The following is a 27,441-nucleotide window of genomic DNA, read 5'->3' as shown; positions in this document are numbered from 1 at the left end:
ACAGAGAGAGTGGCATGGACATATATACACTACCAAACGTAAAATAGATAGCTAGTGGGAAGCAGCCACATAGCACAGGGAGATCAGCTCGGTGCTTTGTGACCACCTAGAGTGGTGGGATAGGGAGGGTGGGAGGGAGATGCAAGAGGGAGGAGATATGGGGATATATGTATACATACAGCTGATTCACTTTGTTATAAAGCAGAAACTAACACACCATTGTAAAGCAATTATACCCCAATAAAAATGTTAAAAAAAAAAAGTGTATAAGAAGCTTCTGGTTAAACCATCAGTCTGCCTCATCTTCAAGGTTTCCAGAGTGATGTTGTTGTTATTGTTATTATTATTCCCGTATACATACCCAGTAATAAGAAAGCAGCTTCCATTTATAGAGCATACCATACACTTACGGCAAATCTGGAAAGGAAGGAGCATTATCCCCATTTTATAGATAAGAAAACTGAGACCCAGGAAAGTTCTGTAATTTACCCAAGCCTATGCAGCTAGAAGGCAAATCTAAGTTTATCTGAATCTAAATTTCATTCACATTCTATTATGTGACTACCCTGACCTTTTTAACTTTGGAGAATTTCCTGTTTTCCACCCACCTTGTCTTGCCTTTCATTATCTCCTTCCTACTTCTTAATTGACACCCCATTTTAACTTGTTACTTTGCTTTGACTGTGGTATATGAAGGTATCTCTGATTCAGACTGTTGAGTAGTTTGTGCTCAAGCACCAAAGAGCATGAATATTCACTTATCCATTCATTTAATCAAGCAACAAGGGTTTATTGAGTATCTATTATATTAAAGTAAAGTACTCTGCAAGACATTTTAGTGAGCATGAAGATTGAGGTAGACCTGCCTTCTTTTGCCTATGTCCTCCTTGAGAACAAGGCCTGAGAAATATAAGAATGAAGGGAAAAATTTTAAAAAGACCTAAGTAGTTGGAAATAGTTGATTTCAGGAAGTAGGGTTTGGAAATGAGGACACGTACAGCATGAGACTGCTGGTTGTAGCATTTAACTTTTTTTTTGACAATAAACATGTATTATTCTGATAGAACTAAAACCAAAAGTAAACAAATTTCAAAAAGAAAAGCATTCCAAGCTGTGATGGGACAGTAGGCATGTAGGAAAGTGCTACATGTTTCAGAAACGTGAGAGTCTTACGTGGCTAGTGCCTAAGGTGATAGAGGAAAAAAACATAATTCTCTTAACCAATAAATATTTATTGAACACCTAGTTCATGTCTGTCACTGTACTAGATACTGGGGACACAAAGGTAAAATAAACCATACTTCAAAAAGACACATGCACCCCAATGTTCATTGCAGCACTATTTACAATAGCCAGAACATGGAAGCATCCTAAATGCCCATCGATGAATGGATAAAGAAGGTGTGGTACATAAATACAATGCAATATTACTCAGCCATAAAAAGGAATGAAATTGGGTCGTTTGTAGAGATGTGGATGGACCTAGAGACTGTCATACAGAGTGAAGTAAGTCAGAAAGAGAAAAATATATATTGTATATTAACGCATGTATGTGGAATCTAGAAAAATGGTACAGATGAACCGGTTTGCAAGGCAGAAATAGAGACAGATGTAGAGAACAAACGTATGGACACCAAGGCGGGGAAAGCAGGGGAGGTGGTGGTGGGATGAATTGGGAGATCGGGATTGACATATATACACTAATATGTATAACATAGATAACTAATGAGAACCTGCTATATAAAAAAATAAAATGAAATAAAAATTTAAAAATAATAAAAAATAAACCTACATTAACACATCAAAAAAAATACTGCATTGCATATTTACAAGTTGATAAGAGAGTAAGTCTTAAAAGTTCTCATCACACACACAAAATTGTAACTATGTGTGGAGATAGATGTTAAGTGAACTTATTGTGGTAACCATTTCACAGTATATACATATATCAAATCATTATGTTGTACACCTGGAACTAATATGTTATATGTTGATTATATCTCAATAATAATTTTAAAAAAGAATAAGAAAAAAAACAACAACACTAGGTTCTTATCTTTATCCTACTCCCTATCTAACTGGTCTTGGCAGGGGCGCTAGACCTGTACAGTATAGTGCGGTGAGTGGGATATATGATGATAGCCATGTACCAGATTCCTGGAGGTCACCTGGGGGTAGCACTGAAGGCAGGGAGAGCTCACCAGCAGACAAGGAGGGAGACAGGGGCAGCAGAGCTATGAGCAAGCTTGGCATGACTGGGGAGGGCGAGGCATTCGCCTGCGGTGGAGAATTCTCAAAGATGAAAGTGGAAAGTTAATTTGGAGTGAGATGTTGGCAAGCTTTAACTCTAAAGATTTTAGACTTTATGCTATAAATGTTGGGAGTTATTGGAGGTGTTTGAGGAGGAAAGTGATAAAATCCAATTTATCTTCCAAAAGAGGACTCTAACAGTGGTGTGAGGATGAGTTGCACTGAGAAGAGATCAGTGGAGAGAGTGATAACAGGAAAGATACTGGAGTAGTTTAGGAAAGAAATGACAAATCTGTTTTCTCAAGGTTTTTGTTTGACTTTCTGACCTCAAAAATTTTACATATACATATATATATGTACTGAACTCCATATTCTAGTGACATCTGTGTCATTTAGAATTTATATTTATGTATTAGAATTTATATTTATAGTATATATTTACAATTAAGTTCTTTAAATCTTATCTTGTTAGATCATAATCCTAAAGAGCAAAAACATTTCAGGTAGCAATGTAACATGCTAAATACCTACTGTATAAAATCACATCAGCATCTGTGACTCAAGAAACAGTTTGCACATGGAATTCTTAATGAAGTTCAACCCCTTCTGTTTGAGTCAGAGAGAGTATTTCTCATGTATTGTCACTTGCCTGAGTATCAAATATCTTTGATTCTCATTCTAGGCCAGTACTGTCCAATACAAATGTAATGCAAGCCACGGATTTGAGCTACATATGTAATTTAAAGTTTTCTAATAGCATATTGAAAGAAGTGAAAAGGAGCTGGTGAAATTCCTTTCAATGATATACTTAATAAAATGTAATCAAAATATTATCATTCCATCATGCAATTAATTAAAAATATTACTACCGAGATATTTTACATTCTTTTTTCTCATATGAAGTCTTTGAAATCTGGTGTGTATTTTCCCTTTAAGCACATCTCAGTTTGGACTCTCCATGTTGCAAGTGCCCAAGTGCACTAATCGCTGGAGTGGCTACTATATTGGAGAGTGCAGCTCTAGATTAACCATCTTTAATGTAAAACTCCATTTCTGAATTCATTCTAAATTAGTGTAATATGAGAAAAATGGATGTCAGTGTGACTTCTGTTTTTCTTTCTTTGTGGCAAAGATGCAACCAGTCACTGAAAATGGATTTTATTTATTTTATTGACTTGGTGACTCAGGGTGTTAATTCATACATCTAATTAATAGGCCTTAAGTTTACCTCCTTCATCTTTCTGAGGCTTTTTCTTTCTTTTTATAACCTCATCCTTTGTTCTCAGCTGTACTATCATTTATAAATAGAGCAGACTATCCATCTGACATCCTGGAAGACAGATAGGAACAAATCAGACAAATAAAAAGGAAACCATCTTCTTCATAACTCCTTGCCTTCTTGTAATGAAACCTGTATTAGTTGATATGATAGTCAATTCTTGAAATTGTTTTCAAGATGCCATCTCTTTAATATTCTTGGGTAATGAAAAGTAAGGAGCACTGTTTTCTCATTAGGCTGCCTAGAGGGGTCACGGGAAGCCCATGTGGGGTGGATCCCCTGTAGAGGACATCCGTCGGATTTCTGGGCTGTGCTTTATGATGAACCCTTGGAAATGATGTGGTGTCAGTAGAATACCAGAGTTCAGCATTTTAATATTACATATAAATTGGGAGGAGCAGAGAGACTAGCTCTGAGTATTTTGTTAGTAATTTAACATATGCTGGATCCCTTAGTCTTCACATTATAGACCTTCAATATCTGTATTATTATTGTTGTACTGATAAGGAAATATACTCAAAAGTTGCCTAAGGATATAAATTAATGGTAGAGAAAGGATTTAAACCCGCATCTCTCTGCCCCTAAATCTGGTACTCTTTTCACTGCAATGTGCTGCCTGCTTAGATATAATCTTTCATCCTTGAACTCTCTTGAGTGTGGTGCAGAGGAGCCAGGAGATGGTTTCTAGTCCCTGTCCTGCCACTAACAGTGTGTACGAACATGAGCAAATTCTTTATCTTCCTTCCAATATTTTTTATCTACATCTGTCTCAGGTAATGTGCTAGGAGTAGTGAACTTAGTAATGCAGCCCATTTTCTAGGAGAGGTTTCATGGTGAAATATGATTCTCTCTGTCTTCCCAACTCACCATCTGCTTGAAGGCAGAGGCTTTAATACTTTGGAGTCAAGCAGGCCCGAGTTCAGGACCCAGTCTTGCTTCTTAATATCTGTGTGAAGACAAGCAAATTATTCAGTCTCCCTGAGTCCCAATTTCTTTGTGAATCGGACTGTCGTAGAGATGCAAAGAGAAAATGGAGTAGACAGGATTTGTCCTTTCTTTACTTTCCCCATCAGAAAAAATGAGAGTTTCATTCATAAAACACTGCTTACATAAGAGTTAAGCCGTGTCAAAGGAATTTAGAGAAGGGAAAAGATAATTGAGCACTGGAGTGTGATCAGGGAAGATTTTGGAGAGGATGAAGATTTTAGACTGGTGGAAGAAGGAAGGAAGGATTTGAGCAGGAAAACTGGGCCGCAGAGTGAGCAGCATTATATGAACAAAGGTGAAAACCAGGCACGGCAGATATGAGAACATTCGGAATTTGTAATGGTTTATGAGCATTTCAACATGGTTCAAGTTGTTGAGTTTTTGGTGATATGTTAACTGTAAAATTAAGTAGCTTCTTCCTCTACCTGAGTGTCTAACTGTAGCTAAAGGAATAAATCTGTTCTGGTGGACTGTCTCTTCCAGACTCAACTACCCCACTGTACTTCATCAGTCGCAGATTTCAGTTTTTTGACTCCTTTAATGCCTGCGTTTTTCCATGTCTGCGTTTTTTCATTTTCCATGTTCCATGTCCAGAACTTTCACCTTCTTTTGTAATAGCAGTTTTAGGCCTTTTACTAGGTTTCACAGAACTAAGTTAAATACTCATTGATTTAATACTACTTATTTATTTAATATTATTTATTTTTATTTGATAATATTATTAAATTAAACTTTAAGTGGGACCAGACTACTTGAATTTCTTACATCTCATTATTTTTCAAAAATAACTCTTTTAAAAATCTGAATAATTTATAAGCCCCTCATAAATTTGAGTTCATAAGGCTTTGGGTTACATTAATACATACCTATACAAACTCTTAAGGGACAGATGATTTTTTTTCCTTAAAAGTAAGGGAAGTTTTATAGTCTCTAAAATAAGGCCTACTGGAATTGATGAGGAATATATCCTTGTTTTTTGGTTCTTTTCATTCACCTGACATAGTTTAAATATCCTATACTAAAGAGTTTATTTAGCCATCTTTACTCTTAATGGAGGCTGTGTCACATTCAAAATTATTCCTAAACCCTCAAAGATGCATATATTTTAAATAAATCAGGTTAAAAAAAATTGGCCTTGTACACCATTGAAATTATTTAGAAGAACCGCTTCTGTATATTTTATATGTGTATAAAAGTATTTATTAATACATAAAATTCAGAAATAGCAAATACTACATGTGATACAGTGTGAAAAATGGTCTAATACTATTTTAATTCATTTTCTGCTTTTTAAAAAAACCTCTAAGTATAGTATGAAGTGAACATATAAGTTCAGTGAATCTTCACAAACGGAATACATCATATTACCAGCAGCTAGATCAAGAAACAAACATTTCCAGTACCTCACAATCCTCACCCCTCCCTTTACCCTTTCCAGTCATTACCCTACCCCAAGGGTAATCAGTATCATTCCTTCTGACAGCATAGATTAATTTTGCCTCCTTTTCTACTTAAAAAAACATTTTTCTTTAAACATATGTAACATTATAGAAATATCTAAATAAGTTTTTTAGTATGCTTATTGTCTTTTATTTTTTTTTAATATTCAATTGAAAATGCTATCTTCAGCCTGAAGATAAATGGTTCATAAATGAATTATCTGTGGCCTCAAAGGGAGGGAGGGAGGCTAATACACACACACACACACACACACACGCACAGATTTTGCCCTACCACAAATTCTTCTGACTTAAACCAATGCAATATTAAGAAAACACACTATTTCATTGATTTTTTGGGTAACATTTGGAATTATTTGGCATCAAAATGGAAGCTTTTCTTTTTAAAAACAATTTTTGTGATACCATGTCACTAGCCTTTATTGGAAATAATTTTGAAACCTCCTTGAATAGTCAGAAAAACAATCCAGCTTTATGAATCAGTGTTTATTCTATTTATGAATCAGCATTATTCTGCCTCTTCCAAGCTTTCTTGGTTATTCGTCTTTACCTTTAAAATTTATTTTAAAATATGTAGAATTAATCATAATGATGATTTTAGTATAATTTTAACATAATTTGGAAAATCTCTACTAGCTAATTCTTACTCTTCAGTCTCTGCACCACAGCCTTGAATAGGACACTGAAGGGATCGTGCATTCTTGAGCTAAAGGATGTTAGTCTGAAGTGAGCTTCATCCGTTAGGATGGGCTCTATTCAAAAATTGGTTGGCTGTGGCATTATCGGGTATAAATTCTGGTTTACCAGCACGTTTTGTTTTAGTACTGCCATAACTTATCTATTTGGGATAGCACTATAATACGAAGGAGTATGATTTAGAGGAAGATTCCTGAAAAACAATAACACATACCCACTTTTTCAAGCTAAGCATTATATTAAAAGAAGATATTATATGTAAAAATGGGATACCCTCGGGAAAATATATATTAGAATATATATCAGATTAAATAAAGGAAAATATAAGAAATGTTCCTAATTATGCAGGCCTTGACTTTTAGATACATGAAAAACATCTGCCTAGACTATTTATTGCTTAGTCAAATGAATGCAAAAGTCAAGGCTGCACTGACATTGAACTTTCCTGATATATCAAAAATGTCAGAAAAACTACATGTGTTTAATAGCTTTGTTTAGAACATATTTGCAAATGGGGGTTTAGAAGATCCCTGAACCTCTAATTTCTTACCTGATGATTGTTTTGATAGAGCCACAGATTAGACATCAGAAAAACACATGGCTAAAGAATGATCACTCATCATCTCACCATGTGAGTCTAAAAGAATCTTTTTTTGTCCAGGCAAGCTAATAAAAGTATTAAGACATAAGAGAAAAAAATTCTAGGAATGAAAAAAGTGTAAGAGCTATGCCTTGAAAAAGAAAGCAAATTCCTAATTATTCAGGTGCTGCATAATCGCTTGATGAAACGCTGACACCCTCCCCCTCCAATGGTATGTCATGCTGTTTGACATTTGCTTTAAAACAATCCAGTCAGTGTGCCCATGAGGGTGGGGGAAGTCGGCAGAGGTATATGTGAAACAATTTTGCCTATGGGTTAATTGTTGAAGCTAGGTGATGAATACGTGGAAGGTCATTATACTATTTTATTACTTTTGTGTATGTTGAAAATTTTCCATGATAAAAAAGTTTTAAAAATTTGTCCCCCAAAGCACTCTTAGAACTGATCTGAAAATTCTTCCTGTTTCAAAATCCGCTTAATAATGGCAAGATTTTTAACATTAAAAAAATGATAAAAATTGGAAGAGTCATAGCTTTGTTTATACATCTTTCTCAAGGCCAACAGTTTTTGGATTCTAGTTCCAGTCTCAAGGAGACAAAGTATTCTTGTCTGATGTTCAATAATAGAAAATTTCACTGTGCTCTGAATTTAATACTATACTTTTCATGTTAGTGCAGGATATTTGTAATATGTTATATTTCCATAATAGAAAGTTAATTTCTTCCTAGTCTGACTAGATCTATTTGATCATTAAACTGTGTAAAGAGAGATGATTTGTACGTAGTTCCTCCTAGCTCTTGTTTGTCATAAGGAAAATCCCAGCATTACATGGTTATATACCTGCCTACATGGTTATGTACCTGCCCCAATTTAATATTTTTAAAAGTCGTGTGTGTGTGCGTATAATTTTATCTCAGTATTTTTAGATGTAAACAGGTGAAGTCATATTTCATCTCTCCTCTCCCTTCATTTGAAAGAAATTCTGATTTAGTTTTTATTTCATTAAATATTGTGATTAAATCTCCCTACCAGAAGCAATGGAGTGATATGCTTAGATATGTTAAAGTGTGTTTTATATAAGGTGCCCCTGAAAATAAATTATGTTGATGCCTCATTTCCCAAGCCGATGACAGGATATTGTAAAATAACAGATAAACCATGCAGGATTGTTTTTCTTCCAGCATAAGCAGTATCTAAATACCAAAAGCAGAAAGAGATAAAGTAGTAAGAGGAACTTAGATCTGAAAGAGCAGCCTTCAGGTTATTTCTGGGGAAGTGGATGAAGGTTACATAGCACGTTTGCCATCCTGGAGTTTAATTTTTCTTTTAATTTTTTAATCTTATCTGTAATTTGGCTTCATCACTGGTTAGGATGTAACAAGTTATGTTTGTGTCTTCACTCAGTGCCGTAGCTTATGCAGAGTAAGAGCTCAGGTAACACCTTCTGGTAATGACAGTAGCATCTGGTCTTTGCTTTGAAGCACAGAAATCACGTCCAGTTTTGCAATAAAAGGCTCAGCAGGAAAGCATTGAACCAGGGCCCCTGGTACACAGCTCTCACTGCACCTTAGGAACACTTGGGTGTGCTCTCTAACACACCAGTGCCAGGCCCCACCCCAGACCGATGAAACCAGGGTCTCTATGGAATTTGGGGACTGAGTGATGATTCTAAAGATCAGATCGAGATGAGTGCATCCAATCCTGGTACTGCCTTCAAATATTCTGGGTATCTTTGCAGGAAGTGGGGCATTGGTGAGTACAAATTACTACCCCTATATCAGACTTACTAAAATCTGACTCTTGGCAGGAGTAGTGTAAGGGTGTAAGGATGGTAGGCAGAGCTCTGTAGATTTTTGTTAATGTTATTTAGTGTTTTTCTGGTGAGTTTTATGATTAGTTAGATTTAGGTATTACTGCTCCAGAGAACATTATCCTCTTTCAAATAAAAAAAAATGTGGATTTAGAAACATATACATCTTCTTTGTGTATGATATTTGCTTTCCACAACACTTCTCAGGCCTCCAGGACTACAAACCATGAGGCCTCAGCCTTGTTCCTTGAACTCAGCCTTTTATAGTCTCATCTCTACTTTCAGAAGCTGTGTAGTCATGTTGAACAGAGGCTTTTAGAAAGCAAGCCCCCGCGTTTGAAGATAGGCACAAGGAGCTGAGAAGAAAGGCTGACGTTCTTTGTGTTTTTGGCTTCCAGTTATCTACAGTCATGTACATTTCAATTCATCTTCAGGAAGTCTTACTTTCATATGCCTATCAATATTATCACTTTTTAAAATCTTTCGTTAATATAAGTCAACCTTGAAGTATAAAGTTGGGCTTCTTCAAATATAAAAAAATTTTAGCCACTTAGCCTCAGATTTGATCCTGGCTTCATTCTGAAAATTGGTGTTTGTTATAAGGATACAATTAGGTGGTTATTAAGATGGTACTTCACCTCAGGAATCCTGACGCAGACAGATCCTATCAGTCCCTAAGAAGATGCATGCCCGATACCAGCAGACAGGTTCCCTGGCAGGGACCTTGTCTTTCATGACTGTCTGCATCCTCCCTTGCTTAGCTGCTTGTCAAGCAAGACTTAACATTATTCATATTTCTTATATTAAAAATTATTAATAATATTTATTGAGCACTTCTTATGTGTGCGGTCTATTTTAAGGGTTTCCACATTTATTAACTTAATTCTCACAACAGTCCTAACTAGGGAGTTATTATTGTTATTATTCTCATATTACAGATGAGAAAATGAAGACACAAATAAATAACTTGCTCAAATTTATGCAGGTTTTAAGTGACAGAGCTAGAATTCAGATTTACAAGGACTAACCCCAGAGTTTGCACCCTTATTCATTACTCACCTAATAATTAATTGTTAACTGAATAAATGATGATGACCACCTTTGGCCCCAAACCTAACACAGAACTCTAATTAAGAAAAAAAAAAAAATACATGGAGGACTCCTTTTTTCCTGGTTGTAGGACCACCTGGGTGTTCCTGCCACTAAACACCAATCTTAGAATTAATAACCCCATTGAAACAAAAAGGCACATCTGTCCGCACCCTCACCCACCTGTCCTCCCTGGGGCAATAGCTCCAGTTCTGTCTGCGCATGCTGAAGGAAAAGGGATGGTAGGGAGGCTGCTGAGCAGAGCCTCATGGGAGGATGCCGGAAGAAAGCAACCACCACAGCTGGTATAGAAAAGCTCTTATCTCTTGAAAGTTTCATCCCTAGAACATGTTGCTCAATTACCGTCCTGGAATCCAACTTCAGATCCACACTCCTCTTCCATAGAGAGATGAAGAGGGGTTAGGAAAGGAACAGAAAGGAACATCAAAGCTTTCTCTTGGAGCCCAGCAGTCGTGGTCCTTGTTGAGTAGAGATCTACGAATGGTTTCAACAGGGAGAACCTGGTGGAGAAATTAACTTAATTCAAGGAATCACAGTATGTCATTATTTATCTAGAAATATTACAAACTCCAAATATAGGAAATAGACTCTTAGTTATATGTTCAGATGACAGCACCCACATGGGCAAATAGACATGATATGAGGTTAAATAGCCATTTGGGATTATCCTCTTTATTCTCAGGTATAATCAAGAGTTGACTTCTTTGCCCAAAGTTCTTTCTTTTTCAAATTTCATTGCTGTCTAAGAGAAAATTTATCTTGGGCTTAAATTCCAGGTGGGCAGTTACCTACATTACACTAAACAAAAGATCAGATCATCAGGCTGTTTTTCAATTTACATTTAATTAATGGGTCTAAAAATTCAAATATAGTACCATATCTAGATGAGAAATTTTATTCTTTTAATCCATTTAAGCAAAATTTTTACATTTAAAAACTAAACCTCCAAATTTGGTCTATTATCAATAGTACTGGTTATTTGTGTGTTTGATATTTCACTCATGTAGAGGAAATGATCTTTAATTTAAATGCATTGCTCTATTTTTATAAAATAATTTCTTTGGTTCTCTATGAGAATATTACTCCTAAAACTAAACCACTTAGGAAAGGACTATTTGTAGCAGCCTATATATTCAACGTATATCAATTTTTCAGTGCTCTAAACGTGTTGATTTTGCTTATGAAAGTGTTAGCACCCTATATGACATCTTCAGGAGAAAATGATTGAAACTCTTTTTTTAAATTTCAAAAGTGGAAGAAAAGTGTTTGACCAGTAAGTTCTCAGATTAATCTGTTTCTGCAGTAGAAAAAAGTGGTAATGAGTTGAAAGGTGATATCTTGCTAGACTCCCAGATATAGAATTACTTGGTTTCAGACTAATCATAGAATTCAGGATATTGTAGCTATATTACATACAGCATATATTATGAAGAGGACATTTGAATTTTTTGTCATTTGATCTTTATTTTTTTAATTATTTTTCTTTTAGAAAAAGAAGAAATATATTAAAATTGTCTCTGTGCACTAAAGTAAACCTGACGATATTTGTGTTTGTATTGGTGACTTAAAATTATCATTAGTTAACTTTTGTTTGTTTTCAAACATGTAGGTATAAAAAAATAAATCCAACAGTGTTCTCTTTTAGCCTATATTTATACAAAAAGATTTAATTAGTTTAGAAAATAATTCTCTCAGCTATCAGCATCAACTCAATTTCACCTAATCCATCCATGATGGATTAAACACTATCAAAGTGTTGTCTTTATCATTAAAATAGGTATAGATTTAGTCATTGCTTGGCCTGACCAGAGCTTTTCAATCATTCCTAAGGACACTCAAATCCTTTTTTCAGTCTTCCCATAACCAGCCGTGGTTGCAGAGCATCTATTCAACATGTGCTAAATTATGCTACATTTCTTGGCTTTGCATATCTTTATAGTAGACATTCCTTAAAAACAATAACAAGATGCCCACTGAAGACGGGTTTTATTTTCTGGACACACAACATGCAAAGAGCATGAGTAGGCCTCAGGCTGAATCACTACTACTTTCTTATTAGGTATGTGTCTTGGGCTACTAAATATACATGAGCCTTTTTTCTCACCTGAAAAAAATTGAAGAATTTACGAAGGAGGGCATAAAGAACTTATACAAACCACCTGGCTTATAGTAGATTTCATTCTGTAATTGATTGTTATTATTCTTTTAAAATGAAAATCTTATTTTTTTTTTCAGGATAGGTTTTAGCACCTGGAGAAAAAATTTTTACTTATCTGCCTGACCATTATGAATCTGATATAATTTTCTTTTAAGAAAAGATGAGTGTTGGTTAAAAAATTAAGCAGTAGCAGATATGAGAAGCTGGAAATCTGCACTATTTATGTGGTTTTGGCTTTTATATATCACTTAGAAAATACATTTCTCTTAATGCCACTTTTTTTTTCAAATAATCAAGTATCGTACAGACAAAATATCTAAAGTGTATGAGCTATCATATATTTTAAATTTGACTCCTGTGTTTTTCCTTCTCTCTCTTCTCAAAGGAGCGGATCATATCCAGCCATCCTTTTATAAATGCTGTTGCTAAAAAATGTGTTAAAGTTTCAGTTATGTGACTTTTTTGGCCCGAGTTTATTAGTAATTTTCAACCTAAGATGTCAGTAAATTTGTATGGACTTTTGGAAAATTTAGTAGCTTTTATATTCGAGAAAATATTGCTCAACCATATAAACATAGCTTTCCCACAATTGATTTTACAGTAAGGTTAAAATGATATTATTTGTTAGATATTTCCACCTTCAAATGTGATTACTGGAATATATTGTTAAATTTTGAGTGACTGATCAAGTTTTCAAAATTGTTATTATAAATAGGACTGCACGTTCTTAAATGTGTCACTATTAACTAGAATGTTTAGTGTGTTAATGTATATGCTTTATTTTTTAATTAAAATAATTATCGAGTTGTCAAAATAATTCCAATAAAATATAATTTAATAGACTATTCTAAGTGATTTAGATCTGTTTTAAACAGTTTACTTGATTTCAGTGTGTATTCCTGTTACATTCAAAAGACTATCAATATATGATATTGAAGTTTGAGTTCTTTTAATGTAAATAGGGATACTTCTTGTAACCTTATTCACATTGCAAGTAAAATGATAAATATATCTAAATCAGTGTTATGCTTGTGTTCTGTTGTTCTAACATTTGAATAAGCTGCTTTTTTTGGGTGTTTAATCTTATAATTTTTCTTAGCCCTAAAAAAAGTTAAGTTGAGAGCATTGATGTCTTTTGTGATGAGAGAATTAAACATGCCAACAAAAACCCTCTCTATTAAAATAATTATTTATTTCAGGTTTCCATGTATTATCTTAGTTATGGTCGGTTTGACAAGGCAAGAAGTAGATTTAACAGTATAAAAAAATGTATGTCTAGGGCTTCCCTGGTGGCGCAGTTGTTGGGAGTCCGCCTGCCGATGCAGGGGACATGGGTTCGTGCCCCGGTCTGGGAAGATCCCACATGCCGCGGAGTGGCTGGGCCCGTGAGCCATGGCCGCTGAGCCTGCGCGTCTGGAGCCTGTGCTCCACAACGGGCGAGGCCTCTCTACCAAAAAAAAAAAAAAAAAAAAAAATGCCTAAAGTTGCTTTATATTACGTTTCTTAGCAGTATGGCAGAGTGAAAAAAAACAAGAGGCCAGTTTAAGAAGGTCCACTTAGGGCAGTCTGAAAACACACATCATAGGCACAAAGAGAATAGATATCAAACTGACAGGCTTTCAACAGAAAAGCCAGAATGTTCTCTGAGGTAATCCTGGAATAGCTACACAGTCTGCACCACCTCCACTGAACTTTTTAGCTTTCTCTTGAGACACTTGGCAACATGCCATATCAGCCTGATGCCAGAGGTACAAGGACTAATCATCCTTGGACGTGGCATGCTCTGAAGGTGCATATAATTCTTTCAAAAACTGAAATAGGATCACAAGTCTGAGGCACCTATTTCCAATTAATTTGGTCACAGGAGTTTATCTGTCATCTTTGTTCTGTCACAGCAGTTTGTGGTAAACCTGCTTCACATGGATTATCAAATATTAAGAACAGTGGATTGCAGAATTTTCCCCCCAGTCAATTCCTATTTTGTCACTTTTGGTTTAAAGTAGATGAAACTAGCCATGGGTTTAAAAACAAACTTGACATTTTCAAACTTCCATGAAGAGGAATTGGTCAAACTTCTGGCACGATGACATAGTAGATTATCATATACACCATACTAATTCATTCTGATTTTCTACAAAAGCTTAGTATAAAGTTTTGACTCTAGAAAAGTATATACAACTTCAGCAACAGAAATACTTCCTTCTTTTTGTCCAAAGATGAATATATGGGGATTCTATGCACAATATCCTTATCGTGTGCTAAAATGAATACTAATTTTCTGAATAATGTCTTTCAATATTTAAATATCTTTTATCCACCTTAAAAGCATATCAGATTATTTCCCCCTCTATGATCATATAATTCCAGTGCAAAACAGGTAAGAAGTTAGATGGTGTGATAACCATTTTTAATTTTTATTTAACTTTGATTTAACTGTTTTAGGCTGTTTTAGTACAAGAAGTAAAACTTTGCTTGGGTATGAGCAAAGGGATAGGTCATTAGAAGAATGCAGTGTGCCTTATAGCAAGTGGATACCAGAAACTCATGGGCACCTGGGAACTGAAATTGTGTGGCTGGCTTCCTCTACCCTGGAATTAGATCCACAGTACCCCTGGGGACCTCACAGGATGAGGGAGTAGACCTTTGTTAATATTGTCATTCCAAAAATGTGTGCTCACTTGTTAACAGTCAATACACTATGTCTGAATTTTATAAAAATAAGAATTAAGCACAACTTATGTGCAAGCCCCCAAGGCTGTGCTTGCTCATGAGACCACACAGTCTGCCTGTGATGGAAATAACAAGATTTAAAATCACTTATGGAAAAAATAAAATAAATAATAAAAAATTAAAATAGGGGCTTCCCTGGTGGCGCAGTGGTTGAGAGTCTGCCTGCCAATGCAGGGGACACAGGTTCGTGCCCTGGTCTGGGAAGATCCCACATGCCGCGGAGCGGCTGGGCCTGTGGGCCATGGCCACTGAGCCTGTGCGTCCGGAGCCTGTGCTCTGCAACGGGAGAGGGTGCAACAGTGAGAGGCCCGTGTACCGCAAAAAATAATAATAATAATAAATACATAAATAAATAAATAAAAATTACTTTTGTCTGAGAGGCATGATTGGCCACTCCATTTCTTCTCTTTAGGTCCTCAGATTTTTTTTGTTCATTTCAAAGCAGGTTAAACCAATCCAGAACACCCCTCCACCTTTTTTATCATTGTGTCTTCCCCTTTGTCCTATGCTCCCCTCTACTTTTGTTATTCCCTGCACTGCCCAATCCCTTCTATTTCAATTTCTGATAAGTGTTAATGCGGGTGGGATGTGATGCATGCCCACAAAATAACTTGGGGAACATGCAAGGCGTCAGCTTCCAGTCCTACCCAGGCTCTACCCACCTCGTCTGGCTTAGCTGTTCTGACGTTCTCACTGTTAGAAACGTTACTTTGGGGGTGGACCTTAGAGGCTGTAGTTTTATCCTCTGAATTTTCTGATAAGTTCATGTTTATTGTGTGGAGAGAGGTTCCTCATCAACCGTATACCCCTCTCCCTTTGCCATCTTAGTATTGGTTTTGTTTATGAAGGTCCTTCATTGTTATTCAAAAGGCAAAGAATGCTGACACTGTGCAGCTCAGATGCAGGGCGGACAGATTTCTTCCAGAGCAAACAGCAGGGCAGCAACCAAGTCTGGGAAAGAAAATGGCATCAAAGAGAAGTCATCAAGTCCACCCCTGATGAAGGAGAATAGGATGCTTTTGAGTAAGAAAGTAGAGAAGCAGAGGCTGAGAGAAAGGGCAAGTAAGCTAGGAAAAGAAAGGGAACGACTTGATAAAAATGGACGTTGCTAATAATTAAACAGCCAACTTCCCAAACTTTTTTCTGAGAGAGGCCTCATAGGTGTGTTCCCCATGGCCCCCATAGCGGAGCATGAGGGAAGCCCTGTGGTCAGTGCCAGGAAACATGAAAACCACTCCTTTTGTTCCCTCCCTCGGAGGAGTCTTGATTATAATGGAAATCCTGCCAGACCCTTAATTAGGAAAGTACAACAGGGCATTAATATAATTCATCACCTGTTAGAAGGAGCACTTGTGGGCTATTTACTAGAAATCTATTAAATATGACACGAAGACAGATCGCACTCCATTTCTTAACATGACATTATAATCAGGATGTATGCTCCGTAAAATGGTTTATAGAACCCTTGTCTGTGAGCCCTATCAATTAACCTAAATTCTGCATCAATGAGGTATAGCCAGTGTAGCACCCTGAGAAAATGGATGCGTTTTTCCTCTGGTTCTCAGCAAAGTTTCATTTTGAAATAAAAGTGTTGTTTCCATGGCCAAGTTCATTGCCATATATTTTACTCATCAATGCATTGAGTGAAAGGGTTATAAGAGTACTCACTTCATAGTTGTGTAACTGAATATTGAAGGACTTGTTTTTATGTGAACCTGGTACATTTCCTTGACATCCTAGTATAAAAATCTTTTGTATAGATAAGGTCAATATTGATGGCCCAGTACTCTAATTCTGTAAAATATGCCCTGATGTTTCTTAAAGTACAAATATCCTTTTAAGCTTTTGTGTTTACAAATGAAAGAAAATTCATTTATGTATTATCTGCATATCAGTTAAAGATGAGAATCTCTGACTTTAAGTGGAGGGTATGTATTTTCAAATGTATTTTACCCTGTGCTCAGGGTTCATTCTAGTCTTTTTTTTTTTTTTTACCTAATATGTGACTCTTCTCATTAAGTTATCATTATAGTTAGGACTCCACTCTGTATTGCTCTAAAATTATGTTAGAAATGTTGCACAATGACCAAGGAGTCATGTTTAACATTTTCATAATCAGCCTTGGTTCAAGTCTCTGTATTTCTGTAATCAAGTCATATGCAAACATAGCTTTATCCATAGGGAGGCATTGTGTTCTTGGCTGCAATGAAGGAAAGTAGTGGAAGAGGTCAACCAACATGGTGGAGTAAAAACGTCATCTGGGCGTGGCTCGGGAATAACTATTTGTTTTAACTTACTATGTTTATTCATTGGTTTTTCTCCCTTTCACATGCTGGCAAGAGTATCGAGGAGAATGTTTTTCTCATATAATGTCCCCTGCCCTGGTGCCATATTGTATTATGCTTTAAAGTAGAAGCTGCCACTGCCAGCCCAGATTTCTTTAAAGAAAACGTACTTTCTTCTGGCAGGAGTAGAGCAAATGTTCATTAGACCAGTGGGACACTTAAAGCCCAAAGGAGTAGATAACAATGACGTAGTCTGGTCTCTCCTCGTCTCCCTGCCTTGACTCAGCAGCTTTCCACCTCTACTCTTTCTGTCTGCCTGTAGCAAAGGGTTACTCCCTTAGTCAAATCTCTATCGCTGTGGAGACAGAGAAGGCGTATCTGTGACCAGCACAGGGGTGCAGAAACAGTAAGGAAAAATAAAATGCTATGATGACATCAGGATTCTGGCTAAGAAGGCCTTTGACTATGAAAGGGACGATCAGGTCCAAAGAATTCATTTTCACCCCCAGGTCTCCTTCTATTTCACTTTATCTCCTGCTTCTCTCCAGCATGAGCTCTTCCTCAAGCCAAGCCGGGCTTCTTCTCATTCTCAGCCTCAGTCCAGTCTCTGTGACCTTGCCCATGCCTCAAATGCCCTCCCTTTTCCCCTCACTATCGTGTATCATCTCCTCTTTGAAGTATCAGTTCCCTGATAACAGTCAAGCACTATTCACTTTTGTATCTCTTCCAGAATTTAATACAGGATATTTTACTAAGGAGACAGTAAATATGCATAGAGTTAAAAAATATTATTTTATTAGGTAAAATTTCTGTGTAGTTTTTAGGTCTGTAATATCTTTAGAATTAAGGTTAAGGATTTATGAGAGCATGAAGATGCATTTATATTTAAAGCTGTTCTTGTTAAAGTTTATTTCTTTATTTTTAAATCTCTTTTCCTTTTCTGTGTACATCTTCAGTGTAAGTAAACAGGTTATATTTCTTGACATCTAAAGGCATGAAAATAATCCTTTCATTGTGTTCTTGTGTATCTCATGCATCTAAAATTAATGTTCTCTGAAGGACAGTTCAGGGTTCATGATGAATACTTATTAAAATGAACAATAAAAGTCCTTAGTTAGCTGTTAGCCCCAAAATAGAAATGGTCATTATCAATAATCAAGTCCCTGTAATAGATTCTTACTCTTTTAGAGGAGACCTCAATGTTTGCTGCCTCATTTTCAGAAGAGGCGTGTGAGAGAATCAGTGCCGGAAGTCACAGCTGTCAGACTCTGGAGTCTCAGCAAGGCATACTGGGTTGGAAAACCAGCTTTCCAAAGGGTCAAGGAAGCAGAAACGGATTTCTCACACACCATTACACAGTTTAACTAACATAACAAATGCCAAATAATTGCTGGCACTAATGGGTAGGTGGATGTTTACTTTGTATGGTTACCATGGATTCCCTTAGCATTGGTGGGCCTGCTGTGATTGAAATGCTGCAAATTTAAGGAAGTAGCAATGATATGATTAACTTGACTCAGTAATTTGAAAAGGGTTTATTTATCTGAAAGACAAAACTATATCATACTCAGCTTGCTTTGATTTAACATATTGTCTATGGAAGTTTTCAGTATTACATAATTTTGTTTAATCCAAGTATGTATGTGTGTGTGTATAACTTTATTATATATCTTAACGTGTCATGCACTGGAATAAGCACTTTACATGCATTATCCTATTAAATTTCATTAGGTATAATCATCCCCACTTTACAGATTAGAAAACTGAGGTGGAGAGAGGTTAAGTAACTTGTCAATGATTCCATACTAGTAAGTAGTAGACAAAGGATTTAAACCCCATCGGGCCCCAGAGCCTAGGCCTCAACCCTTATGTGTGGTTCCTTATCCAGCACTACCTGGAAACTTGTCCGAAATGCAACTTCTCAGGCCCCACCACAGACCGACAGAACCAGAAACTCTGGGGATGGGGCTCGGCAATCTGTTTTCACAAGCCCTCCAGGTGATTCTGGTCATGCTGAAGTTTGAGAATCACAGCCTTCCACTCCTCTCCCCTCTCAAACATAGGTTCCCAGCCTGTGTGTGCCCAGCTGCAGCTGCCTTCTGGCATCCACCCCGTCCCCTCCAGCCCCTCCTCTAATCACCCTGCTGTCTTTCATGAATCCAGCCATACAAGGAATATTACTTAAGTTTATTGAAAGAACAAACTATGTGCTAGCTTTTACTCTTGAACAAGCACTTTATGTAATCATTATCTGATGAAAGGTATGAACCTCCTGCCCAGAGAAATGCACGTGTATATGTCCACGTAGAACTCATTAATCGCGTCTCCCTGGCGCCAATCCATGGGATGACCATGGAGTTCAGGTGAAGATTCTCAGGTAGCAGCTGTAAAGTATCATCAAGGTTATATACAAGGCCCCTATATGCCCCTCACAACACAATAATAAGCAGTTCATCTCTGTTCAGTAGTATTTTTCCTTTAAAAAAATCTGACCTCTGTGTTCAGTAGTATATTTTTCTTTAAAAAAATATTATCTCTGGGCTTCCCTGGTGGCGCAGTGGTTGAGAGTCCACCTGCCGATGCAGGGGACACGGGTTCGTGCCCCGGTCCGGGAAGATCCCACATGCCGCGGAGCGGCTGTGCCTGTGAGCCATGGCCGCTGAGCCTGCGCGTCCGGAGCCTGTGCTCCACAATGGGAGAGGCCACAACAGTGAGAGGCCCACATACCGCAAAAAAAAAAAAAAAAAAGATCTGAGACACTTAAGTATCTATGTGTGAACTTAAACAAGACTAACCTTCTCTGAGCTTCAGTTTTTTTAAAATCTGTAAACTACGGGTAATAATACCCACCTTGTAGGATCCTTGAAAATTTAGAGTAATGAATTTAAAGCTCCTAGCATTATAGTAGGGCACTCATTAAATTATGTAGATGTGTGTATTCTTTATCATTTGGAAAATACAGACGAATACAAAGAAAATAAATGATAATCCATAAATAAGATAACTAATAACTCAGGAATAACCACAATTGCTTCTAATTTTAAAAACATTTGGGGGCTTCCCTGGTGGCGCAATGGTTGAGAGTCCGCCTGCCGATTCAGGGGACACGGGTTCGTGCCCCGGTCCGGGAAGATCCCACATGCCGCAGAGCGGCTGGGCCCGTGAGCCATGGCCACTGAGCCTGCGCGTCCGGAGCCTGTGCTCCGCAGCGGGAGAGGCCATGGCAGTGAGAGGACCGCGTACCGCAAAAAAAAAACCATTTGGGATATGAACAGTTTAGTAACCCCCGTTTTTACTAAATAGTATATTATCATTCTTTGTAAACCTGCTTAGAAAGAATTATCTTCAATGAATAATTTAGTATAGTACACGAATAAGATTTAGCATGTCTACACCCAACTATATATTCTTTGTCCTATAATAGTGGCAAGGGATAAGCCTTTTAAATTTTTAATTTGGTTCTTAAATAGCAAACATCCTTGAAATTTCCAGCCCCTTTTTGCAGTCAATTCCCAGTGATAATGAGCTTGGAAAGTGGGAAGGGAATGGAGGTGAATGTGGATTTAAAATGTCTCTCATTCTCTTAGTGTATTCTAATACTTATAATTTTCCTCCAGCAAGACTAGAATTAATTGTGTTTTATCTCTAGATGTTACAGCCTGAGACAAAATTTAAGCACTATTTATTTATATGGAAGTCTGTTGCATGATCTCTTTTACTGTCTTATCCTTTTCTTTTCCTCCTTGTTTGCCATAACATGAAATGTCTCAAGAAGTAAGAGAAAAAAATGTCATTCAAGCACTTTTTAAAAAATAAAATATGTTTCTTTTTCTACTCACATCTTATCTCCCATGATTGTCTGGAATGGGTGTCCCCAAATAGTCAAACTGAAAGTGCAAACTTTACAATCACAGGAGATCATGGGCAGACCCTACCTGCCCTCAGATCCCTGATACCAGTGTCACCGCCACCTAGTCTTTGAGTTTATACATTATGAGCCCTGAGAAGGAAAGTGTAGGTCTTTTTTTCTTCATTTTTGTCCAGTATCTAGTACTGCGTAAAATTAACAATTTACCCAATAACTCTTTGTTGACTGAATGCTATGTATTAGCTTCAGATAAGCATGAACAATTCAAATACCTTTTTCCCCCATATTTCAGACATTCTTATATCAACTTCAATAATTGTTGGTTTAAGGGACATTCAGTGATGAGAAGAAAAATTGCAGATACAGAATTCTAGATTCTTCTGCTTCCTTAATACTTAAAAATGTTCTTTAAAGTGTTTCTCTTCCCATGTTGTTTTTGGTAGAATTGTTTCCTAAAGCAAACCACTCACTCCTTGATCTTGGCTCTCCTGGGCAGAATTTTGTGCATTCTGTAACATCTTTGGTGGTGGCAGTCCAGTTCTTCCAGTAACTTTGTTAACGTGCTGTGAACAATTGACAATTTGAGTATGTAGTGTATATGATATTAAATTGTGAATTAGTGGGACTTACGATGTAACAGCATATCAATATTTGAAGATATTGGTACTTGATATCCTGTCAAGGAAAATTTGCCTCCAAATTTTAAGCTGGAAAGTCACTGGAATAACTGTTCAGAAAAGAATCACAATTACATGATTTTTTATATTTTTGGTACATTATGTTAAGAATTGTGTACAACTTGAAATGTCTGCGTACTGATCCTCAAAACAACCAATAAATCTCAATTATGAAAGAAAAAAATGTTCTTTATACTTGTAACTAGTGAAGATAAGATAGACTTTTAAAATAAAGTCATGATTCTTCCAAGTGGCCGTATATCAGCCCTGAGAGAAGTCAGCTTGTATCATATATAACATCTGGAGATTTATGATCTCTTGGAGAATGCTAGCAGAAATCTTCCAGTCTTCTCACAATTGTATTTAGCTTATTAATACCTTTTTATTTGTCTGTAAACATGATATTCATAGTCAAATATTTGAAAGATATAGAAATTGTAGGAGAAAAAAATCCCCATCACCGCCATTCAAATATACAAACATAACCATTCTAACCTTTTGTTGAATTTCCTGTTATCAAGTCCACATTTTTTCTATGTATTATAAAACAAAGGGTTGGAGTAAACTAATATTTATATTCATTTTGATATTATACAACCACTTTATTACATACCCACTATTGGTATAATTATCTTCATGTTAGAACATTAAACATTTCCCCCATAAAACTTTGTTACCTATATTAGGTCAACTGTCTTTAAGTTTCTTTTTGGAAAAATCAGATTTAACTAAGCTAGGAAAAACAGAACAATCTAGTAAGAGCAAGATTCCTCATTGAACCTTACAAATGGGATCTTTGGTGTTATTTTTAAGCTTGTTATTTCAAAAACTTCAATTATCATTGTAACAAAAATGAACTGTCAAATTTACATTTAGATTGATTCAGATTCCATGCATTCTTTTGATTTCTAGAATTCTTTGTGTATTACCTAAGAAAATAGTAAGTTCATCCAACCCATTTCAATTCATAAGTAAAATTCCAGTAATTCTAATGCCATTAAAATGAAAAATACTATAATAAAAAAGTATCCAAATCTCAGGCAATGACATGTCTTTTTCAAGTCCTCTTTAATGGAATAGATTGTTCCAAAACAAATTTTTAAATATATTAATTTTAAAAGAGTTTACTTACATCTTTAATCTTGAAAACTATATAAAATAAAAATACAAATATCAGATAGTATTTAGTAAGAATACATTATAAGTTGATGATATGTTAGAATTGAATGTGTATTATGATATTTCTTTATGTGATCTGTTTACCTGACCTTGGATTTAATCCTGTTAATTAAACATATTTCAAGAACTGTAATGAAAAATAAGATTACTGTAGGGAAGTGAATTTCCACAAGTTTTTGGCAAGGCTTCTAAATTGATAGATTTGCATCACCCAGCCTGTCTTGTCCTGGATATGCTAATGAGCATTCAAAGCCAATACATGAAAAAAAGGAAGAGGAGAAGTATTTGAGCACATTTATAGGCAATCCATAGCTCAATGACTAGACACTGAATATCTGAGAATTGATTTTATAAAATGGCATATTTTAAGAATGAGAACTTTCTCAAGTTCTTTTACTCCCAGAACAAAGACTGTTATCTTACTATATTTTTAGGATGATTGTCTAGGGCAGCCTTTTGATATAAATAAATGATGCATTAACATTATATGCAGACAGAGTGTATATGCCAGCAGAAAACTAAATGCGGGAGAATTGTGTGTTTATACAATACTATTCCAAGGTCAGTTCACTAACTCTTTGCTGAACATCACAGCTCAGATTTTTTTTCCTTTTTTGATATATTTTCCTTTTTCTGTTAACAGCAGATATCCCTTTATGAAACATTCCATAAATCGGAGTCTAGTGAGATAAATTTTTGTAATTCTCCCTTGACCCATTTTTGTGCATGCAGTTCTGTAAACATCTAAAACAGTTGCACAAAACAACTTAGTAGTCTAAAATAACTGAACCTGGAACTAAAAGAAATTAGGAAATAATCAAGAAAGAGATTCCATATAGCAATCAAATTTTCAGTCAATAAATATTTTTGATTGACTGAACACTACCCTTGAAGGACATTATTGTTCATTGTCTTCAATCTTTTGAAGATTGTAGCAACAATGACAGAAATGTCTGGTGGAAATTGCTCTAGGATCAAATATTTTTTAGTAGAAATTAAATTCACTTATCTAGTTAAAAATTACCAATGAAGAAAGACTTTGCAACTATTGACATAATTGCTTTACCCTTTTTTAACTATATAAATAGGATATCTAGTTTGAAGTTTAGAAGCTAACAATCATTTTAGCTGAATACACTTAATTTTAGTTACTTTTCACTAGTTTTTGCTTCTGTCTGCAGTTTACTTAGTATTTTGTTGAATCATTCAGCAACTTGATCTCATGATAATACCACTGTCACAATTACCTAGACTGATCAAGTTTCTACCTTTAGTTTCTTATATTGACTTAAAATCTTTTTACATTTTAATAGTTAATTAATTAGGTATTGATTTAGTTTTAAGTTGCACAGTGACAATAACCAGTATAATAAAAAGCATCATTACAAAATCTTGGTTATAATTTTATTGCTCTGTTTTGTGAATAGCAAATCTACCCAAAGTGGTATAATTTCCTTCTCTGATGAAATATTAACCCATACAGGCTAAAGGAAAGCAATGGATAAAGTCATTATCAATTCACTATCACCTTTAATTCCACCCCATAAATTACTACCCTTTATCAATAAATAAGATTTTGTCTAAGTAGATCCCAAGACAATCACAATTAGGTAAACATGTTTTTTTTTTTAAAAGTTTTTTAGGAGATTACCCTCTAAAGTCCTTATTGTAAGCTGTAAGGGCCTGTTAATTGAAGATCTTAAGGATTCAGCCCTGGTGCTCATGATAGATTCCATTCTGCCTTTTCATTAATTCCTGGGCGACAGAATAAAAGGCATACTGATTAAGTTTGGAGATTACACTAAGCTAACAGGGGTTATGATGCTTGGAAAGCTAGAACTAGAATTTGAAATGATCTTAATAAATTATATAAATCACATTTCAAAAATATGGAACAAATTCAAGGTTATATCCTAAGAGAGAAAAGCAAACTATACTGTCAGCAGAGGGAGGAAGGTTGTCCAAGCACAGATAGGACAAGAAAAAGACTGAGCTCCAGGAGAGTCAGCAGAGCCGTGCTCACCCTAAAACAAGACTACAAGGGCCAGGCTTGCTCCGCAAAAGGCACATGTAGCTCCTTTGCGGCTAGAACTACAGAAAATTAAGACGAGGCCCACCTGGAACCAGCGCCACACCCCGAAGCTCTAGTTCAGCGAGCTGGTGAGAGCAGAACAGAGGGTGTAGCGTGTGCTCAGGGCACCTCTGAGCAACTGTCCACAGAGAGAATGTGGGTGCCAGGCCCACCTCAGACACCACGCGTTCAGGGAGTGCGTGAGGACCAGCGGACACGGAGAGGCTGTAAGAGCTTGTTGGCTTTCAGCAAAGTGTGCTATAAAACTCCTATGATGCTGGCATTTAGGGAGGTAGGAAATAATCCTTTGTTATGTTTGGTGTTGTATAAGCTTTTATTAAATTATTTTGTCGACTTTGAATTTCTACATTTTAAAAGGAAGTGTGAAAATTGGAAAAGGTCTGTAGCAAAACAACAGAAATGCTAAATGGGATGTAAAATAGGTCATGTGGGGAAAGATTAAAAGGAGTTTGGTTGCTTAGCCAGGAAAATAGAAAGCTAAGAGATGACTTAATAACTGTCTTATAGTATATAGAGGTTTATCATAAGAATGCAGACCAGTTCTCTATCCCTACGGAAGAAGGAACAAAAGAAAATTAGTTTAAAGTAGCAAGGGATAGCTTGCTTTTACATTGGAAGGGATTTATTGATTATAAAATATGAATAAGCATTGTCTAAGGTTACCAAGAGACAGAATATAATCTTTGAATATGTTTAAAATGAAATGAGCACCCACCTGGTTGGAAGGCTTAACAGTTGACCTGCTTGATGGTAGAACTGAGCCAGACAACCTTTTTGAGAAATTTAACAGTTCTATCATGGTTATAAAATAAAATATCGTAGTCATCTTCCTTTCCTATTCATCTATAAAGATAAATTTACATTATTAATATGAAGGCTTTATTTGACAATTCCAAGAGACGACTTTGCTCACTGTTTCCCTATCTCTAGGTAAGTACACTTTTTTGTTTCCTTTTCTTTCATTTATTTAACAATGTCTGTTGAGTGCCTGCTCTGTGTAAAGCACTGCTCAAGGCTATGAGTGATACAAATAACTGAACATTCCTTTATTCTTTCTTCACAAGCATTTGCTAGTCATCTCCCCTGTGCTAAACACTATGTGACGCGCTCAGAATCCAACTACAGGCGCGAAGATGGCTCGAAAGAGCCCACAGGCTAGTGAATGAGGATAATAAGTAAACGGAATTGCAGTGCGATGTGACTTGGCCTGTGCCAAAGGTATAAGCAGGCGGCTTGGAAACATGTGAGACATGGTGGGTGCATCTAGTACAGACTCTGGCAGTGTCTGGAGATTTCAAAGGGTTTACTGGAGGAGATGCCATCTGAGCTGAACTGTGGCGTGGTGAGAAGGGGGTCCATTGTGCTCCAAAATGCCAAGAGGATTATCACAGGAACTGATTGTTACCACCTGGCAAGATACATGAAAGCATTTGTTTCTTTTTATCAACTAAAATGTTATTGATTCTGTCCTCTGCCCTTTCTTTGATCTTTAATAAAACAATGAAACCTAATTTACAGTCAGTTCTGTTATAAGGTGACATACATGTTTCTAAATTCATCATGCTGCACAGAAAATTGGAGCTTAGTTTTTGTAGCTCAAAAACTTCACCCGGGGGACACAAAATTTTTAAATGTTAGGAACTTAATGAAAATGGTAGCATGGTTTACACATATTGAAGAGTCAAGGAATACATACTAATACTACAGTACTATATAGATTCTACAAAAAATGTGGCAGTGTACCTTGAAGAAGACCTGGAGTTTACTTGTGGAAGTCAAGTCCGAGGGAGAAGTGGTGGAGGGAGGTGATCTGAAATAGAAGATTGTGATGGGAGATAGGCATGAATATGGCTCATAACTGAGTCATAACACGGGAAGTGAAATGAGAAGTTTGAGATGTGTGCTGGCGTGTGTTTTGTAAATTTCTCCACAATTCACTTCAGCTGGGTACAGTTTTCTATGCTCACCTAGTGTTTCTCACCAAGATCTTGGAGTAAAAGCAAATGTGAAATTCACATTATGCTCAAGTCCTTCCCTAATGTATCAATTCTGTTGGAACAAATGTGCAGTTTCCAAACAAGCCTTATTGCAGAACTGACTGTATTTGTTGCAAATTAAGTTCATAATTTTCTTACAGTATATCCTGAAATCTCTAACATAGTGTGTTTAGATTATTGGACATGTCAGAATTCCTCATAAATCCAGTCTCCTACTTAATGCTGATATAAGTGACTTCCATTTTTGCCAGAGCTACATTTT

At 36.2% G+C, this 27,441-nt stretch overlaps 1 protein-coding gene across 3 annotated transcripts in view; it reads left to right on the top strand.

Annotated features, from left to right (window-relative positions):
* The window catches only part of FBXL17 (F-box and leucine rich repeat protein 17), a 480,781-nt gene that overhangs the window by 340,206 nt on the left and 113,134 nt on the right, over positions 1 to 27,441 (top strand). The window contains exon 8 of one of the 3 annotated variants that reach the window (XM_022591605.3): positions 12,737 to 27,441. This exon is cut by the window's right edge and continues 58,325 nt beyond it. The exons of the other annotated variants lie outside the window; for them this stretch is intronic. Coding sequence (XP_022447313.1) covers positions 12,737 to 12,780 — 44 coding nt within the window. The 3' untranslated portion in view covers positions 12,781 to 27,441. The remainder of the gene's footprint in view (positions 1 to 12,736) is intronic. 3 annotated transcript variants of the gene reach the window in all.

Source organism: Delphinapterus leucas, chromosome 3 (genome assembly GCF_059928025.1).
Source record: "Delphinapterus leucas isolate spDelLeu-1000000601 "Yukka" chromosome 3, BTC_Dleu_Yukka2, whole genome shotgun sequence".
In the NCBI taxonomy this organism is placed as follows: domain Eukaryota; kingdom Metazoa; phylum Chordata; class Mammalia; order Artiodactyla; family Monodontidae; genus Delphinapterus; species Delphinapterus leucas.
The sequence above is the reverse complement of the archived record's forward strand: the minus strand, read 5'-3'. Positions and strand labels throughout refer to the sequence as shown.